This window comes from Pseudogymnoascus verrucosus, assembly GCF_001662655.1.
Source record: "Pseudogymnoascus verrucosus strain UAMH 10579 unplaced genomic scaffold scaffold_41, whole genome shotgun sequence".
Taxonomy (NCBI): domain Eukaryota; kingdom Fungi; phylum Ascomycota; class Leotiomycetes; order Thelebolales; family Thelebolaceae; genus Pseudogymnoascus; species Pseudogymnoascus verrucosus.
The window spans coordinates 102,952-115,024 of record NW_017263692.1 but is presented as its reverse complement, the minus strand read 5'-3'; the positions used below and the strand labels follow the sequence as shown (position 1 = coordinate 115,024).

General features: G+C 52.4%; 4 protein-coding genes and 1 non-coding gene across 5 annotated transcripts; all 5 read right to left on the bottom strand.

The window, feature by feature from the left end:
- Positions 1-762: 762 nt before the first annotated feature.
- VE01_06987 lies at positions 763-835 on the bottom strand (the record flags this gene model as incomplete). Its single annotated transcript has 1 exon — positions 763-835. It is a non-coding gene; the product is annotated as a tRNA-Ala (tRNA).
- Positions 836-1,006: 171 nt separating this feature from the next.
- Positions 1,007-4,071, bottom strand: VE01_06986 (uncharacterized protein). Its single transcript, XM_018276423.2, has 3 exons — positions 2,918-4,071; positions 1,582-2,865; positions 1,007-1,522 (listed from the first exon to the last, which is right to left on the bottom strand). Exons 1-3 carry the CDS (start codon positions 3,535-3,537, stop codon positions 1,465-1,467), a joined length of 1,962 nt encoding a protein of 653 aa, XP_018127843.1. The 5' UTR covers positions 3,538-4,071; the 3' UTR covers positions 1,007-1,464.
- Positions 4,072-4,758: 687 nt separating this feature from the next.
- On the bottom strand, positions 4,759-6,598 carry VE01_06985 (uncharacterized protein; the record flags this gene model as incomplete). The annotated part of the gene is made up of 1 exon (XM_018276422.2): positions 4,759-6,598. The coding sequence occupies one exon, from the start codon at positions 6,596-6,598 to the stop codon at positions 4,778-4,780; it is 1,821 nt and encodes a 606-aa protein (XP_018127845.1). The 3' UTR covers positions 4,759-4,777.
- Positions 6,599-7,110: 512 nt separating this feature from the next.
- On the bottom strand, positions 7,111-8,612 carry VE01_06984 (uncharacterized protein). Its single transcript, XM_018276421.2, has 2 exons — positions 8,155-8,612; positions 7,111-7,918 (listed from the first exon to the last, which is right to left on the bottom strand). Exons 1-2 carry the CDS (start codon positions 8,337-8,339, stop codon positions 7,282-7,284), a joined length of 822 nt encoding a protein of 273 aa, XP_018127844.1. The 5' UTR covers positions 8,340-8,612; the 3' UTR covers positions 7,111-7,281.
- A 13-nt stretch (positions 8,613-8,625) lies between these two features.
- VE01_06983 (uncharacterized protein) lies at positions 8,626-10,387 on the bottom strand. Its single transcript, XM_018276420.2, has 2 exons — positions 9,627-10,387; positions 8,626-9,546 (listed from the first exon to the last, which is right to left on the bottom strand). Exons 1-2 carry the CDS (start codon positions 10,080-10,082, stop codon positions 8,911-8,913), a joined length of 1,092 nt encoding a protein of 363 aa, XP_018127840.1. The 5' UTR covers positions 10,083-10,387; the 3' UTR covers positions 8,626-8,910.
- Positions 10,388-12,073: the final 1,686 nt, after the last annotated feature.

The window sequence follows — 12,073 nt, the reverse complement described above, 5'->3', positions numbered from 1 at the left end:
GGCGCACGGCAATATATTTCCCAATGTTTTCCATTTGACCTTTCTCTTTCCCTAACATCGCTACAACCGGCGCACCTGCTCCAACCATGCTCTCAGCGTGGAAGCTGTGTCCCTTTTCATTCCAAAATGGTTGCACCAGGCCATTGAGCTTTACATGAGCACTTCCAGCTTCTGTCTGCAAGATCACACTCTACTCAGTACCGTCTTATGGCACCTACGTTTCCAATGAAGAGAAGGGACACATCTTCTACCCGGAAAGCGCAGTTGAAGCAGCCGCGTCGTAACAATGTCCTCTCTTTTGTCCATATATACTATTTGCAGTCCAACATACCCATGAGTTGGCCCTCCCGAGATCCGTCTCGGGACCGAGGACTCACTATCCTTGGTTTTCAATGGCCTAATTACATTCCCGGATATGCTAGAGCGATTTTTTCGCCTTTTATAATCCTGCCTCTTGTCCGGCGAAAGCCAAGATGGACGTGCTGCAGGTTCGCTTAGTGCGTATATCTCTTGGAGAGCTTCAAAGATTTTTTTGAGTGATTTTTTTTTGTCCATATAAAATAAAAATTACCCTATACTCACGACTTCATGTATCTGTCTTGATTTCCCTTGCGTGCAATGTCAGTCAAACCCTGAGATATCCTATGATCATCCATGGCACCAAATGCAGGGAGCCCGTCGCTGCGCAGCCGAAGTTGTCGACGACGCAAAAAAGAGTAAAAAAATCAGGGCCCCTTCCGAAGAAGAAGCTCTTTAGGTCATTGGAGAAACGGCGAATCGAACGCCGGACCTCATCTATGCGAAAGACGCGTTATACCACTAAACCATATCCCCTTTTGATTGGCGGAGACGTGGGAATTGCCCTACTTGAGTGTCGACTGCTGCTCGAAACGAGGGAAGGCAGCTGGGAGGCTCACGATACCAACAGCTGTAATAATAACATGCCTTTTATTGTTATATCGAAGTTGAGTTATTCTCTGGTAAAGTAATTGTACCAGTAGTGTCCCCCTCGTCTCTCTCTCGTGTTCAATATATTGGAGTCTTTCTCCCGTCCCCACCTACTCGGATACGAAGCATAAAACCAAGGTTGGGATATATTCACATTTTATTTCCCCGCTCCACTCAAGGGTTCTCTATCTCATCCATATATTCTTTCTACAAGTCATCATACATCCATCATCCTCTTTCCAAAGTCTCTATATCCCAGGGCATATCCAGAACTCCTCATATATAGCCATAAATGCGGCCGAATCCCAAAAACTCCTACCAAGCTTGCCGGCTCATTTGTTCAACCTGACACGTACCTAACTGGCAAAATATGCAAGTATGAGAACCCTGTCGGTACTCGATTGCTTCGCGATTATCTTGTTTCGGGTGGGGAAACACTCTTTTGTACACCTCCAATGCGACTAAAATCTCGTTGCTTTCTATCAACACTTCACCCACATCTTCTATACGCCCCATTCACGCTTTGCAGCCATCAACAAAGGTATTCTGCGGCCAATCGTAGTTCGTTTTCTCCCTATTACTTGTTAACAACCTATACCAAATCCGATGGAAGTCAAAATGCTCAAAACTTACCACAACGTCAAGTTCGGATTGGCATACGGCTCCGGATGATTCTTGATATAATCCGTCGTCGGATACCCAACCGGATCGCACGTCACACTCTTCTCGTTCGGATCCTGATAGATACGGATATAATCAAAGCGCATAGTCGCCGGCATCAGCTTCGCCAGATCAGCCAGGAAGACCTGCGCGAACGAATTACTCATCCCGAAATTCATGATCATGGCCATTGGCTCCTCGGGGATAATTCGTTGTCCGATATTTCCGTTCGCTCTCAGCGCGCGCGGATCGATCTTCCATGTGTATTCGTCGCCGACGAACCAGACCAGGTCACCCTTAGCTCCGGGCTTGTACTCAAAGCCATACGTCTGGTAGGCATTGCCGTCGTACCATTTATTATTGAGGAACGTCACGGCGGAGAAAGCTTCCTGGTAGGGACCACCACGATAGGTGTTCATTCCCGTAACTTTCTGGTCATAGAGCTCGATAAAATTGTAGTCAGGCTGGTACCAGATATCAAATGGGGCAAGTTGGAAGGACTGCGATGCAGTGCCTGTGTAGCTGCTGGTAGCGGCGGGATCGAGGAAGTCCACCGAGGCTTCTATACAGTCGATCTCCGGGGCTGAGCGCGATTTGCCGGGTGAGGGGTGGTCTTCGGCCGCGCAGGTGCAGGCGGGAAGCCTCATGCCAGGGAGTAATGAGAGACCGTCTGTAGAACTCTGGTTCTTGGTGATACCAACATCGCACTTGTCCTCGTAGCTGTAAGGCCACAGACCGTCAGTAGTGGACAAGTATCCAGGCCTCCCGAGGTTTCCCATTGCCCAAAATCCGGGCCAGAAACCTTCGACGTCGCCTCGCCCTGGTAATGATATGCTTGCCTCCAAACGGCCGCCTTTGAAACATAATTTATTCCATGACTGCACCATACCGGATCTGTAGTTGAGGAAGTGACTTTGAAAGGCGTCGAATCGTAGATTGAGCGTTCCGTTATCCGTCGAAACTGCGTCTGGATCATACCATTCCAGGTCCTGCGTTGCTCCATACCAGATATCCACTGCTTGGAAATATGGATCGTCGCCGTCGTAGAATGTGCGGCCGGATTTCTTGAATTCGTCGGAGAACACTAGCTCTAGCTTCGTTCCATCCTTTGAAGTCTTCGTTTTCACCGATTCGGGTGTGTCTGGGTCAATAAGGCCCGTCCTCATATTTTTCAATAGTGGCACTGAATCTGATAGACAATCCGGATCCGCCTCGCATCCAATGTGGCCTGCATTCTTTTTCCTTAAGGCGACAGTTCTGCGAGCTGTTAGAATCAAAGGTATTCCACGACTGGAGGGATTCAACATACAATACCGGCCATATAATAAATAGCGACAACATTCCCAAAAGAAGAAACCCCAATCCTCCAAGATTAACCGCTCCTCTCCTCGTCCAAATATTCCCATCCCTATGTTCCTTCTCATCCGGATCAGGGTTATGCATCTCATCGTCTAACTCCACGTCTTCCGGAAACACTAATAACCCCGGCGTAGGCACACAATTATACTTCTCCGTCACCGTCTGCGTATTCACATTATCATCATCCGGCCCTCCTATCCTATCATCAAACGGCGAAGCAAAAGGTCCATATCTCCCCCCATCCGAACTCGCACTCGTCCGCCGCGACGAATGTGTCGAGTAAGGGTCCGTCGCATTCGAGACATCGCGATACGGGCGATAGGCCGCTGGTGCACCGCGGGGTAATAACAGCTCCGAGCTTTCGGGGAACTGCCTCCGTCCGTAAATTGGCGATGCGGTCCCGCTGGAATGCGGCGAGGATGCGAATGGCTGCGGCGGTAGGAGCTGTCGGGTTGTTATAGAGTCGGTACTGCTGTTGCTGTGTGGTTCCACGGCGAGAATGTCTCCCCCGCTCCCCGAGTTGATCGTGATATGAGGAGGTCGCTGCCTGTCCGCCTTCTGGATGGGCATTGTGGCGGCTGGTGCCGCTGGGATAGATTGACGGCGTTCAAGAGCGTTGTTTGAGGTGCCAGTTGCGAGCAGTGATGAAGCTATTGAGGGAAGATGGGGTGTGGTGGCGAGCAGGAGCTGCAGATTCTAGATTCGCCACGACGATTGGAGCCGTTTGTCTAAGGAATTGATATCCAAAAGAAAGTCGTAATATGTAAAGAGAGTGTTGTGTCTGCGGTGTATGTAAAACAGACGTAATGGTAGGGACGGGCTGAGAGCAGGGTTCAATGTCTCCTCCGTCGTCAGATTCGTATCAAATTTCGAGTCCCTCCTCCTCTCCACCACTACCGCTCTAGAACAAGTTTAGCGCGGGAGAGTGGATTGATAGATGGCCTTTCTATTTTTAAAAATCACGGGAATGCGTTGGGAATGGCTGGATGACTGTTTGGTGAACATGAAATACGAAATCAACCAGTTTCTTCCCGTTCCGCTCCTGCTGTTTCCTCTTGTTTCTCTCTCCACTCTTCCCTCCACTGTTTCCCTCTTCGGAAAACGATCGCACCATTATTTATCTACATAGTATTTATACCATTGCGCTTTACGGTTTGCATATCGGATAGTTCCGTGGTGATAGAGTGAATGCTGGAAGATACAAATGCAATGGAACGCTCATATGAGAATTTTCTATCTAGATTATCATCTTACGGACGTGGGTCATCGCGATCCCAAATCGTTCGAGTACATCGATTGAATCGTCGAAATATGAATACCCTTCTTACTCCTATTGCTTTCTAACTTACTTCGGCATTAATTTAGAGACATTCTAACTGTATATACAATAACAACTACCCAACTCAGAAATCTCTTATCAAAATTCTTGCACTGCCCTGACGATCGGCGCAAACAGCCAAGACCGCGCGCGATCGACCTGTAGATTGCCGATTATCCGCTGAGAATCTGAGACAAGGGGCGCCCCGCCCAATGACATCATTTGACGATCGAAACAGAAAAGCTTGAATCGCCTGAATTAATTTCGTCGTTTTGGGTTTTTGAAACGATTCCGTTTTGGTAGTTTCATGAACTACGAGATCATGTGATTTATTCGGTACATATTCACGTTTTTACGCCTTGAGAGAACGATGCAGTTGATATGTTATTAATTTTATATACTGGAATTGTATTGTTAATTAGTAGTTTTGCTGCATAGGTGAGCAAATATCAAGTAACTTTTGTATTACATCCATCTTCTTTCCTTCTGCCATTACTTCGTGGCCGATTTCTCTGTATTACTTTCCGATTTTCGTTCAACACCAACAATCGGTGTACCACTCTCCGTCATCTGGACAACCTGCGCCGTTTCCACAGTGCTCTCCCCCACTGGATAGCATGCCGAAGCCGCAAGGTTCGTCGCAGCCGCAGAAGCCGCAATGGCCTCAGCAGCTTCGTACCTCATATCGGTATCATCCTCTCCCTGAACCACCGAAATGCTCTCCTCACTCTTCGTCACCACCACCCCTCGACGCCCCATCTTGCCACCAAAGCTCGTCCAGAACCCCCAAACCTTCTTCAACCCCCTCATCGTCCTGCAATCGCCCCTCTCAGCATCGCCACCGGCGGGCGACGGTTTTCGGCCAGATCCAGGTGGAGTGTTTGACCGTGGCTCGTCAAGAACCGCCGTTTCCGCTGAATTGCCGACGCGGATAGATTGAATGGAAACAGGCTTCCTATACTTCATCTCCGGCTGACCCGACTTCCTGAAGCCGAACAACGCGCGCACCGGCTCGGTGAACGAAAGACGCTTCGGCGATGGCATCTCCTCAGGATCGATGGGGAGACCCTTCTCCCAGATCTCCTTGATAGAGGGATCGCACGCCGGCTCCATCTGACACGGGAAGTCCGGGCCGCAGTAATGGTGCTCGCGCCCATCAACATAGGTACTTCCATTCCAACCCGGCGAATGCGGTTCATTCTCCACCGCCTTCCTCGCCATCTCCGCCGCCTTAATCTTTCTCGCCACATCCGTCGGCGCAGGATCTAGCGCCGGCTCCGCCGCAGCCAAAACTGCCGCCGCTTCTCTCGCAGCCGCCTCCGACCTAGCAGCAGCCGCTTCCCTCTCAGCAGCTCTCTCAGCCGCCGCTGCCGCCTCCTCCGCCCACTTCACCTGCAACCTCGCCCTCACAGCAGCGATCATCTCCGGCGACACCGCTCCAGAGGGTGTATATTCATTCGCCTCCTCCGGCAGCTCCTCCTCTTCCGGGTCCTCGTGTTCTGGTCCCGCATTCCCGCTGCCGCCCCTTCCACCGCCACTGCCACGCACCCACCCCCTCGCGACTCTCCTCCGCCTCTCCATCCCCCACCTCTCCTCTTTCTCAGCATCAGTCTCCGCCACCCTCTCCCCCTCCGTTTCCCGCAGCCTCTGCTCCTCCGCCTCCCTCCGCTCCTCCTCCTCCCTCCGCATCTCACTCATAACCTTGTCTGCTGTCCACTTCATATGCGGCGGCGCGGGGGTATTCCTCATCGCTTGCTCAATCTCATAAGGTACCCTTATCGCCCCGTTACTGTCGATATACTCCCCCACCCCCGCCGAGGGAAGCGACCAGTCCCCAATAAGTCTGTTCCCATTCACCACATGTCCATCATCCTCTCTCTGCGGCCCCTTTGGCTCACGCGGCGGCTCAGTCCCCGTAGAGGTCTTCACATCATCCTTCCTCTCCCCCCCTTCCCACTTCTCCTCCACCGACACCCACGGCTTCCCCATCAACCAATCCCCCCCCGAAACAGCTAACTTTCTATCCTCATGAATAGTACAAAGCGGCGTCCCCCCGCCGCCCCCAAGCGTCGCAGCCGGCGGCGGCGTCACCTCGCGGGACGAGGTTGCGGAGGATTCGGGGGAGCTCTCGCCCTCGGTGGGGACGCCGGCGTCCTCGAAGGGGGTGGAGAGCGTGGGGACCTGCGAGGAGGAGTGTTTGCGGCTTGGGGGGCGCGGGGTGGGTTCCCCGACCGTGAGTTGTTTGGTTGGGAGCTCGGTGGGGGGTTCGACGGGTGGGGGGGTTTCGAGGGAGGCATTTAGGTCGTACTTCATTTTTGCAGTTGGTGGTGGGTGGTTTTGGGTGGTTGGGTGGGTTGCTGGTTTTGTGTATGGTGCTGGTTTGTTGTGTGTGGTGCGGTGTGTAGGGAACTGGATCTGGGAATATTGGGGTGCGAGAAGTAAAGGGGAAGGAAGGGGGAGTGGGAAGAGGGAGGCTTTTAAATGCGTTTGTTACATTCGTCATAGAGTTTCTCGAGGTGGGAGCACTAGGTAAGTTGGATGTTGTTATGGTAATATCGAGCCATGGCTACGCGGTGTTCGACTGCTTTTTAGCAATATGTCGGGTGCTGCTGAAATCATAGGCCTGTGGTTTAACAGCCTAGCGTTTAGATAATCTTCAGACTATGAAGGGTTCATAATGCCCATGGCATGATAACTTAGATAGATAGCGCGTGTGGGAGGCTCGGGACCGCGGGTTATGGCTGCGGCTAGGCCCGCGATGATGCTGAAAATAGGAGTGTTACGATATATAGCACGCATGACATTTTAGGGCATAGTAAAATAGACTATGGTTGAGTAGTATATAGGCAATAATCTAAGCTACTGTAGTTATATAAGTGGTTGGATAATAGCTAGTGCGAGTTGACAATATAAGCTGTTCCATCGCCTGTCGCACGCATCATCAATTCGTGGCAATCTGACGTCGACACTCATCCGACAATCCATCTCCCCACCCCTTAAGCCAACTTTGCCAAATCCGCCGTCGCCACCGGGCCACCTCTCGCACGACTGACCGCCTCAGCACCACTAGCCTTCCACCCACTGAGTATGAGGTTAACAATATGATCGACCCCCTTCCCCCCCTTCACCTGCGCAAAGATAGTCGGACCACCCTCCCTCATCTTCCTCGCATCTCTCTCCATAACATCCAGATCCGCCCCAATAATCTCCGCCAAATCTGTCTTATTCACCACCAACAGATCGCTCTGCGTGATCCCCGGCCCTCCTTTCCGCGGGATCTTATCCCCGCCACTCACATCAATGACGTAGACGATGAAATCCGCCAACTCCCTACTGTAGTTCGCAGCAAGATTATCACCGCCGGACTCAATCAGCAGGATGTCCGCATGGAATTCCCGCTGTAGATCCTCCAGTGCGGCGAGGTTGGCGCTGATGTCCTCGCGCACGGCGGCGTGAGGGCACCCGCCTGTCTCGATGGCGCGGATGCGCGAGGCGGGGAGGGCTTTTTGGGAGGTCAGAAACTCGGCGTCTTCGCGCGTGAAGATGTCGTTGGTTACGGCGGCGAGGTTGTATTTCTCGCGCAGGGCGAGGCAGAGGGCCAGCATGAGGGCGGTTTTGCCGGAGCCGACGGGGCTGGGGATGGAGAGGTTAGCGGTTACGTCATTGTTGGAGTTTGGATTGGGAGAGGGGGGATAGTGGGAGTATGGGCCGAGGCGCTTTGACAGGAGAGGCCGATGGGTGAGTAGCATGACGGACAACTCTCACACTATGAGAGTTGGTTTGGAAAGCTTCCCAGCCGTGTCATACAGTCCTTATCTCTTTCGGGTATCTCTCACCCTAAGCCACCAAAGACAGATAGAGAAACATACCCTCCAATCCCAACAGTATAGGCTCTCTCCTCCCAGTTTCTGCCCTCAATAATCGGCATCTCCCTTCCCATATAGCTTCCTGGACCATCAAGGATCTCGTGCGTGTGTCCGTGATCCAGAGCCGCCTGGACGGGATCGTGGGAGTGCCCAGCACCAGCGCCTTCGTGAGAGTGAGAGTGCGACATTGCGCTTTATCGTATATCTGGAATGGGATCTGTTATTGAGTCGAGTATTGCAGCTTTTGCGGTGTAATTTGAGCGTGATAGAAGTGCGGGAAGTGGCTTATCGGAACGGTGGTTGGTGAACCTTTTGGGATTTGGAGGTTCATCCTTGAGAACCCCACCAGCACGCCAAGCATTACCCCTCGGTTAGCGCGTTCTGAGACAGGAAGGTACGATGGGAAGTTAAGGAAGTTACGATCGAGATATTATGGAAATACGGTATTACTAAGAGATGGAAGGTGCACAGGTAGGGTGTTCATTGTCTTCATTTCTGTGTATACATGGTACAATTGCGTTCTATTCATATCCCGGCCGGATGACTCAAACCCTCCTTTTCCAAGAATAAAACTGTCTATAAAAAGGTAAATGGAAGTAAAAGACACAGTCAGAAAATACCGAAAGTGTTACAAAGAAGTGAATTGAAGGTATGCTGTGCATGCTGTTGTTCGTCGCTCAGAAGTAAGGCAGAAAAGTGTCTGCAACATGCTAAACCATGCTTGAACGCCTAGTGGCGACAATCTCGACGTTCATCCATTTAGAACCAGCCGGTACGGGCAGGCTGGATGCTGCTTCCAGTTCCAGTTGGCCTTGGGGCCTTCAGGAAGCCGGAAGAGTGGGAGTAGTGCCTCGTCGCGGTCTCAGTGGAGTTCTTGTATGGGATTGGGATCACTGGGATAGTGACAATGGTAACTGGCTCCTCGGCAGCTCCTCCGTTGGTAGGCTCAGCAGTGGTAGCTGGTGCCTCGGGGGCAGCCTCAGTTGCGACGGCGACGTTGGTCTTGACAGCGTCCTTTCCGGGAACAACGGCATTTGGAACAGATGGGGTAGTGCCTGTTGCTGCGGGAGGGGTGTAGGTCACGGTGACGGTCGAGAGGGCGACGGTGACGGTAACTGGTGCGGCGCAGTCACCTCCGTTTCCTGCATTGCTGCCCTCGCCGTTGGACGAACCAGTTCCTGAGCCGGCGGACGCAGTTGGCTTGACATGGATGGTGCGGGTGGCTGTGGTGGTGGTGCGGACGGTGGTCGTTGGCTCACCGGAGTTACCGTTGCCATTGCCGGCTCCGCTTCCGCTGCCGTTGTTAGTTCCCTTGTCGTTTCCACCAACGTTGGCCTGGCCACCGCCTACGACAGGTGTGGCCTTGGCACCGCCGCTCTTGGTCATAGTCTTGGTCTGGGAGAGGTTAGATTGTGACTGTACTGATGGAAGACGAATATAGCAAAGAGGTGAAGTGTTAAAGAAGAGTGACATACGACATAACCAGTAATGGTGTGCTTGATGGTGGTAGTGACGACGGACTGGGTAGCTCCGGTGCCAAGGGTGTAGGTCAGGACGCTGTCGCTGGTCTGGACAGGCTCATTAGCCTCGGTAGAGACAACGGCACCCTGGGTCTGGACGGCAGAGGCAGAGGCAATGACGCTGCTGGAGATATCAGAGGCCGATGCAACGGGGCAGACGGTGGTGGTCAAGTCAACGACCTCGGTGACGGTACGGATAGCGGTGGCACTGCGGGCAGGGCAGTCGGTGACGTTCTGGGCACAGCCGATAACGGTATGGGTGGAGGTGATCTGGACGGTCAGGGTGGTCAGGTCAACGGCGGAAGAGGACTCGTTGAAGGCACGGCGGTGCTGAAAGCGCTGGGCGTGTCCGTGGCTGCGGGCAGTTGCCAAGCCGGCGAAGAGAACGACGGCGAGTGTGGAGAACTGCATCTTGAATCTGGTGGATTGTCTTGAAGAAATTTCTTGTGTGGTGAGGGCCTGCCTGAAACGAGAGAGCAGTCAATGCTCTGTGTATCGATCTTCTGATGAGAAGGCTGTGGTGGTCGACTGGATAGCGATATCGAGTTCGAAATGTGCTTGGTTGGTCTGGGGAAAAAGGAGCGAAAGTCGATTTCGCTGGGTCTGATTTCTCGAAGGAATGGAGAGAAGTTGGAAGAAGAAAGCAACCAGGCTGAAGGGACTGTGCAAGAAAAGAGTGTGAAGTAACCAAGAAGATGTCAAAAATATCTTGATGATGGAGGAGAAGAAGAAGAGAAGGCGAAAGGTATGGAAGGGGAGTAAAAGGAAGTAAGCAAATTACCCTAGTGAATTGCGATCTGGGAGTTACTGGGGGGGTGGGGGTAGCTTGCTGGAGTAGCTGAGAGGGCCTGGACACTCGTCCAGGTTGTCGGTACTCGAGAATTGTTCACTCCTCTCCCATGGAGATTAAAGAACAGGAGGTAACTCCAACAACAACAGCAACAACAGGAGGGGCATAGCCACGCATGTCGCCGAGCAAGAAAACCAGGAAGCCCTGAAAATCCAGGGCAGCAGAGCAGGGCAGCAGAACAGGGGCAAAAAAGATGGGATGGCCTAGACATCTTGACGGGACCCTCACCGACCATACACATTCCAGAACTCACCGCCCTGCGGAGTCTGCTTCGTTGACTGGGCCTCGAACTTCAATTAAGGATGTGTACGCCAAACCAGGTACACGCCGACCGCGCGCTGTCATTGGCGCGATGAGCGGCTTAGGGTGTTTCGCCGCCTGTCGCGGATCGGTGATCGGCACTCGCTAGATGCGCGCTACTGCGGCATCAGCAGGGGTCGCGAAACATTTCCTTCGCTTGGCTTGTTTGAGGGGTGGTAGTGGCGTTTATGAGCGATGCTTGTGCGTCAGGGGCCGGATGTGCCGGGGGATAGGGAGGGATGGGGAGAGGTAGATCATTTGAGGGTGAAGACATCATCAGAGGGAGATGATTTAGAGGGGGAGATGATTTAGAGGGGGAGATGATTTAGAGGGGGAGATGATTTAGAGGGGGTGGTACCGAGTCCAGTGTGGAAAATGGAGCGGAGAATGTGCAGAGTGTGCTGTACTCATGCTGTGCTCATACTGTGTGCTCTACCAGTAATTTCTAGAACACGTACGTGGTGGAGTTGGAATGCGTTGTTTACTTTGCATACAGCATGTATTGTAAATACAGGTTTATGTGTTCTGGACTGTGGATATGGATGTGGGAAACGAGTCTCTTATCTCCCTCCCACACACAAAACCAACAGACTCCGCCCCCTCAGCACTGTAATCTAAGCGACCCCATCAACATCAACATCACCATCAACATCAACTTCAGCTTCACAATCACTCAATCTCCTATCCGCTTTTACAGCTTCTATTAAACTCCCATTAAACTCATAACAATGCTTGCTTCCTCCCAGATTCGCAATTTAACCACTCAGCCGTGCCGCCGCATACTGACCCAAGCAACCAGTGACAGCAGCGACGTCCCTTCTCCCCTAACCCCTACCCATTTTCCACGCCCCTCCCGTTTCATAAAACCACCACGGAGGCACGACACGGCATAGCACGGACTCCACACACTAATATCCATGAAACGAACCTCTCTCAGCTGTCCACGTCCACGCCCTTGCGGGCCTACAGTACACACACTCTGCAGTGACCTACAGGAAGTATTTCACAGTACACATCAGTGGGGTGGTGGATTCGGCGACTTCGGCACCCGCACATTGGACAGGAACCGAAGATGCAGATGTGATGCGATATCCTCATCACAGTGGGGATGATGTCTCACCATGGTGATCTGCCGTCCGCGGATCTGATTCGAGGCTTCTTTTTGGTGACAAGTGGTTTTTTTGTGGGTTGCGTGCGGTAGAGGGAAAATTCGTTCATAGGGCGCATGGTAAGTGCGTTGACGTGGAGAGGT